The 6,873-nt window shown below is 32.6% G+C and overlaps 1 protein-coding gene across 3 annotated transcripts; it reads left to right on the top strand.

The window, feature by feature from the left end:
- Window positions 1-237: 237 nt before the first annotated feature.
- On the top strand, window positions 238-5,433 carry LOC121114780 (uncharacterized). Of its 3 annotated transcripts, XM_071887223.1 has the most exons (4): window positions 238-675; window positions 1,001-1,327; window positions 1,389-2,993; window positions 3,669-5,433. In XM_071887223.1, the coding sequence occupies exons 2-3, from the start codon at window positions 1,229-1,231 to the stop codon at window positions 2,952-2,954; spliced, it is 1,665 nt and encodes a 554-aa protein (XP_071743324.1). In that variant the 5' UTR covers window positions 238-675; window positions 1,001-1,228; the 3' UTR covers window positions 2,955-2,993; window positions 3,669-5,433. The 3 variants fall into 3 exon arrangements, with proteins under 3 accessions (XP_071743324.1, XP_071743323.1, XP_040564778.1); XM_071887222.1 differs by lacking the exon at window positions 3,669-5,433 and having other exon boundaries at window positions 1,389-3,257; XM_040708844.2 differs by having other exon boundaries at window positions 428-1,327; window positions 3,584-5,433.
- The last annotated feature ends 1,440 nt before the right edge of the window (window positions 5,434-6,873 follow it).

Below are 6,873 nucleotides of genomic sequence, written 5' to 3'. Positions count from 1 at the left end.
ACACGTAAGTACATATGGACGGATGTCAAAAGGAAAAAAATACTATTTTTTCCTAACTATTGCGTTGCCTCTCTCGCTCGTTCCTTGCGTGAGTAAGAGAAAAGAGCGTGGGCAGGCCAAGCCAATAGCAAATGGAAAAATAAAGAGAGAAAGAAATGGCAAAAAATGTATTTAGCAAATAAGTATTCGACGATTTTTGCAAAAGAAAAGAGAGAAATTATAGAGCAGGAATGAGTAAAGTGGATTTTCTCTACCTAACTAGCTATGATAGCCTATGTCGATTTTGTTGAAACAGTACAATGGATTTACTAAATAATTATTGGATCTTCTCCTCATGTATTTACAGACAATGGATAATTAATAAATAAATATTGAGGGATCATCCATAATAAGAGTGCAAAGCAGAGACTCCCAGCACCATGGTATTGTAATTTGTAAATACTCCGTGTACTTAGGATTGAATAGGCTAGTCGAAAGAAAGGGAAAAAGAGTGAGTGAGTGCGTGGACGCGAGAGAGAGAGTGCGTGATTGATTATTATTCCACACGCTCGCGTATTTGGTCGAATATTTTTTTAAATAAATAATACAACTACTACTGACACAACATATTATTACACAAGTGAGGGACGGGCCAGGAAGGCTGGTACTTATTTTTATTGCGAGAAGAAAGTGAAGGTATAGAGACACACGATTAGAGAAGACGCCGCGAGATCACCAAAATGGGTCTCCATATTACATGAGGATTCCTTCTTCTTATTTTATTTGATGTACAGTACGCAAAATCCAAGGGAATACTACTAGTAATAAGTAATAATAATACTGATTACTAGGACTGTGGGAGACTGAAGGGAAGAAGACAATCCTATCTATCCATTTGTACTTGCTTAGTTATTATTAGTCTGGAATCGAGGGATTAGTCCATCGGATGATTTCCTTCTTTTTTTATTCGTGTGTTTCTTTCCCTTTCTTCTTCCTCTTACTATTACATTGAACCTGGAAGCTAGAAGAAGAGTATTAACTACTAGTGACTAGAAGGAATAGAAGAGCTCACGAGTAGAGGAGGAGTAGAGGAGGAAAAGAAGAAAGAAGAGATTTTATTTTGTTTTTCTTGTTGTTTTTGTTGTTGTTATTACTCAACGCCCTTGACATTGAATGATCGGGATGGGGATGAGAATGATGGTGGTGGAGCAGAGGAGGAAAGAAACCCGAAACAGCCTCGCCAAGAATAATGTTGCAGATTCACGATGAGGAGGACCTTGTTAGTGGAGGAAATACGGAATATCCTACACTCGATCACACCTATCAAGAGGATCAGCGTCCTGGATCCGTGAGTACTCATGCACATACCCAACCATTCTATAAAATACAAACTAACTGCTCCTTTCCAGAGTCTCAGTGGTGGTGGAGTTGACAGTCCGTCATCATCTACAGGAAACAGCCTCCTCAAATCCCCATATCCCTGTCCGGAATGTGATAAAACTTTTCCATCTCCTGGAAAGCTGCGTCAACATAGTTATTCGCACAGTGGGGAAACTCCCTTTGAATGCCTGGAAGAGGCCTGTGATAAAAAGTTCACGTCTCGCTTTAAGCTAAAACGTCACGTTTTAATTCATTCTCAAGATAAACAATTTCACTGTGAGGTTTGCAACAGGCCCTTTCGTCGAAAAGATCATCTTAAAAATCACGAAAAAGTACATTCAGCCTGTAAAACTGTATATACATGCTCTCATCAAGGTTGTACACGGAATTACAACTCGTATACGAGCTATAGGAAACACCAAGCTATGCACTCAGCTGAACTGGGCGCATTAGATTGTAAAATTTGCCATAAAGAATTAGTTAATCGTGAAGCTCTCATGAATCACCTTAAAGTGCATTACGGATCTCGGTCCGCCAAAAGTTCTGAGGAGAAAAAGTTCCCCTGTGACCAGTGCGAAAGACGCTTTTTTACTAGAAAAGACTTGAAGCGTCATAGTGTTGTTCATACAGGAGATCGTGAGTTCCCTTGTCACCATTGTACTCAAAGATTTGGACGTAAAGACCATATGGTCAGACATGCAAAGAAGTCTCACCCTCTAGAATTTCAAAATGTCTCAGTGCCTCAAGCTGCAGTAGGTGCTGCAGGTTCTGTGACACATCCTTTCACAACTTCTAAAATACCCCATACTCCACCCAGCAGCAGCACATTGACAACTGTTAAAACTGAAGCTCCCATCTTGATTAAACAAGAACCCCTTGAGAGAGGGGAAAGTTTAATACAACCGACTCCTTTTATTGAGCCCATTTCTTTATCTTCGATTAAAACCGAGCCGCCCCTCACGTTCGGTGCTGAAAATGTCGTCTCATCATTTACTTCTACTCCTACAGTAGACGTATCAGGTGTAGAACTCTATTCCAAGTTGATAGTCCCACCGCCTTCTAACACAATTTTAAGTGCAACTCCAGAAATTCCCAAAAAATCTCCTAAAAAATCATCTCCTAGATATAGTCCTCCTACTGGGTCAAACATAGGATACTCACCAGTGCCTTCTCCCGGCTTGGCACATATATTATACAATGATTCTTCTTCTGAACAAGACTTGGATTCTTTTATTTCACAACTAGTTAACGATTCTGGATCTGATCTGCCCCTTCTAAGGCCAACTAACGATCTATCTCCAAAGGTCAAGCTTGAGGAACCTTCTTCTTCGTCCTCGGTTTCAATTTCATCCAAAAAAGTCCCGGATACTTCTATCCCAAATCCTGCAAATAGATATCTTAGATTACGTAACCAATCAAGCGATTCTGTGACTCATACAAAGAATCCTGTTTTACCCTCTGTCTATGCTGATAATGCCCTAATTGTTCCGGAACCCAGTAAGACTAAGTACCCTTCCTCTTTTCAGATAGATTCGGAAGACTCCTTGTCTGATCTTAGAGCTCTACTTCCAGATCAAGTCTTTAATCAGCTTTGAAAGCTTGCTAGGTGGACTATAGTAATAAATTTTAATACGGTAAACTTATATATTTTAATAGTTATTGATCTATATGCAAATAAGACTTAAAACATTATTATAATAATTGTTGATTTTTTTTTTTTTTTTGCATTTTGATAAACGAAAGTATGAATATGCCCTCAACAGCTTGAATAGTTGCCTGAATCATCTATAAGTCTTTTTAAAAGTCTAGTATTTTGACAAAATTTTATGGATATAACAAATTAAATTTAATTATTCAAAATAAAAACTTTTTTTTTAAAGAAAAGGATGAAAAATTTACTTCTCACAAATATATATTTTTTGCAAATACATCTTAACTACTCATAACCATGAATAGAGAAAATTGTATTTTGTTCGTGTTTTTTTGGTTTTTTTAAAAATTAATTTTGTTTTTCTAAGAAGCAATAAGGTCATTGAAATTTTTGATAACATTGGATATAACGGCATTTTTGGATTCCATTCAGTAAATATATTTATTTTTTAAATTCAGAAAATATATCTCTCTATAAACAAACAAATATATATTTTATCAATAAAATCTTTATTTTTTCCCTTCTCTTAAGAAAAAATCAAGCAATTACTAATATATATATATATATTTTTAGATACATACAAATTTTTATTTATTATTGCATATAGTGTATACACATATATATATTTTATATTCCCCATGAACCTTCTACAAATTAGGAGCTTTTTTTTTGTCTCTTGCTAATCGGTGAATTTTTTTGTTAACAAATTTAAAATTAATGAATAATACTGTGTTTGCCTAAAGAATACGAAAAAACCCTCCCAGCTCATGTTATGATATCCCTCTTTTTTTATCATCCTTATTTTTCATCATCATTTTCTACCCTCAGAAAGAATGAAAGAAAGAACGAACGAGTCCAATCCGTATTTCTGCTGTATCTTTCCTCATTATAATAATAATTTTTACAGTATATCAACCAAAGATTCTCATATATACATAATTATTAATATATAAAAATATTTCCACCCTTGCATGTTAGTACTTTTTTGATTTTTGAAGATTGTGTAAATCCTTGTGTTGAGACTTGGTTCAAGATCGAATTTTTTTTCGGTTTTTGCTAGAACGATTTGGACTGATCTTCGTTGACCAAAATTTAATCTTTTTCAAATAGTAGACCGATTTTTTCTCCCCTCCTGTTTTACGAGTTCTACAAATATGATTTATGCAACACATTTAATTTTATATGACGCTATTGCATGTGCCGGGTTTCACGATTTTGAAGACACACATATAAAACGTCATCTATAGAGTTTGTATAGAACCATTTTTTTGTAAAACAGATCCATTCCAAATTTTTGCTACAGAGCGCTCCAGACCGGACTAGTTGGGTTCACTTAAAATCATTACAGTCTTCGACCGGTCTAGGATCTTCAAACTGAAAACCGACACTGTAAATTCTTTCCGTTTTCAAATTCTATACCCTACAAAAAACCACACTCAATATTTAGAGTACACACAACTTCTACACACAATATTGAACTTCTAAAAGACTTTAAATCATGTTCTCTTATGTTAGTTTCCCTTTCAAATTTGATGGGGCCCTAAAAAATTAATATATAATTATTCTTGCCCATGTCATCACTACCACCTTATACACAAATAATATTTATTTTTAATGAATTAAAGAGTTATTCGAAAGGGGGCTGGGATGGTGGGTTTCTTCAGAGAGGATGACTATTACATATAATTTGACGTGTTTTTTGTTTAATTTTTTGTAATTCATTTATTAAAAAAGGCTGAAAAGTTTGTGTGTTTATGTGAAAAAGGTGCTTTTGTTCTTCATGCTCCAAACATTGTTTTTCTTTCTCCAAATTCGACAAATCCCCCATTTATTTATTATTATTATCATTATAAATTTGATAAATGAATGAACCTCTTATTTTTTTCTCTTTTTCGAAGATAAATGAATAAGTGTGTACTACAATTATAAAACTCTCTATTTGTAAGACTACTCCTGAAATTCAAATATATATCTATTTTTTTTAAAGAAATTTATTATGCGTATGAATATGTCACAGTCTAGGATCTAGGAAGCATAATAAATATTAATATACATATTAAAAAGAAAAAGATGTTCTTATTATTTTAAGTAATTAAGTTTTTCTGCCTGAATTTCAACTCTTTTCATTTAATGTAGATTTTATCATTTATGTATCATTATTTATATACAATTTTGGATCTTCGTCTATTTTCTTCTAACAATACAAAAGCAGCACACTTTTTTTTCTTCAATATTCAATTATATATCAACAACATTTTTTTATGGAGTCAAATTATTATAATTAGGATCAGCACGTTTTTTCTCCAATTTGTCTGTGTTAAGTATTGTGGTTATCGTACCTGTAAAAAATTATATAAATATATTTATTACAAAGACATCGTCAATTCGATTCTCAAAAAATAAAAATAAACGATAATTTTTTCCCTATTCTATTTTATTTCTCCATCACTCTTTCTTATCAGATACAATTTTAATTTTATTTTTGTATGAATATTTATAATTATTATAACAATAAAAATCTATCTATCTATCTATAATCTACAATACACACAAATATACATGTATCATAATTATATTACTATCGTTAAAAAACAAAATTTTGAGTTATTTTAAAACTAAAAATAATAAATCACTTGGAAATTCACAATTTCATTATTTAATTATCAAAAGACAACTCCTAGGACCAATTCTGTAAACAGATCAATATTTAGTGATGAAAGTTGCGTGTAATATAGAATGCTTTTAAAAAAATCAAAATTGTAACACTGACAATTTGAACAATGTTTTTGAAGGAGAGCAGCTACAATCAGCCGTGACGAAAACAAACAAACATGGACATTGCCAAGAATTACTCGATGTCAATACTCAATTCTTTTTGTTGTCCAAGAAGGTCTTAACTCTACAATAAATCCTCAAGGGTAGGGTACTTTCTGTGTTTTATGAACACATTCGAATGGTCAATCTGGTTTTGAATATAACTGAACTATAAATTAGGAAAGGAATTTCACTACCCGATCAGGAATTAAAAAGTAATGACAACTGCTGAGGAAAAGAGAATTCATCATTCAGATTACCAATTCCAAAAAAGAAAAACGGGCCAGCTAAAAAATACACAGGATTTACATCACTACCTAGATATCCAAGGAGAGATACTCCACATCCTTTTAGAGACCAATGTAAAATGACTAGATTTCTTAAATGATAACCGGCGATATTTTCAATGCGGCGGTGAAAATCTTTAAATATTATCATTATGAAATTAATAACTGGGACAAGTACTTTTTGGATGTATTTTTACTAGCTTTTATTTTTGAAATATTGAAATCAAAGAAATGAGTGAGATCCCCAACATTTAAAATGTATTTTTTGGTTAGAGGTTGTCTACTCACAACTGAATACTAATAGTTCAACCAAAACGGAGACGTTTGACCACCTTAGCGTAGAGTCGTGACTATGATGACTGACATTTCATTTTTAATAACTACCGCTGTCCTTTAATTACACAAAATATTAGAAATCCAACAACACTATTTATATCGGGGTGAGGAAGGGTATACTGGTTATCTAGTTTGAAATGACATTTTTTATTTATACTTGAATTTTTAAATTCTAAATATACATACCCAAATATATTTCATAACCATAATTTGTGTCAATTATAGGCTTGATATTCAAATTTATGAGATGATATGAAATAGCCAATAATGTTTCAAAATTTTTATGAGATATTATTTGACCCTTATACGACCTTTCAAATAGATGGAACCTATCATATTACTTTTCCTTAAATTATGAAAAAGAATGTATAAAATATGTCCTGCGGGTATGTAAAAATAAATGAACCTGAAAATTAAAGTATTAAA

This window comes from Lepeophtheirus salmonis, chromosome 3 (assembly GCF_016086655.4).
Source record: "Lepeophtheirus salmonis chromosome 3, UVic_Lsal_1.4, whole genome shotgun sequence".
Lineage (NCBI taxonomy): Eukaryota > Metazoa > Arthropoda > Copepoda > Siphonostomatoida > Caligidae > Lepeophtheirus > Lepeophtheirus salmonis.
This window is presented reverse-complemented; position numbering and strand designations above follow the sequence as displayed.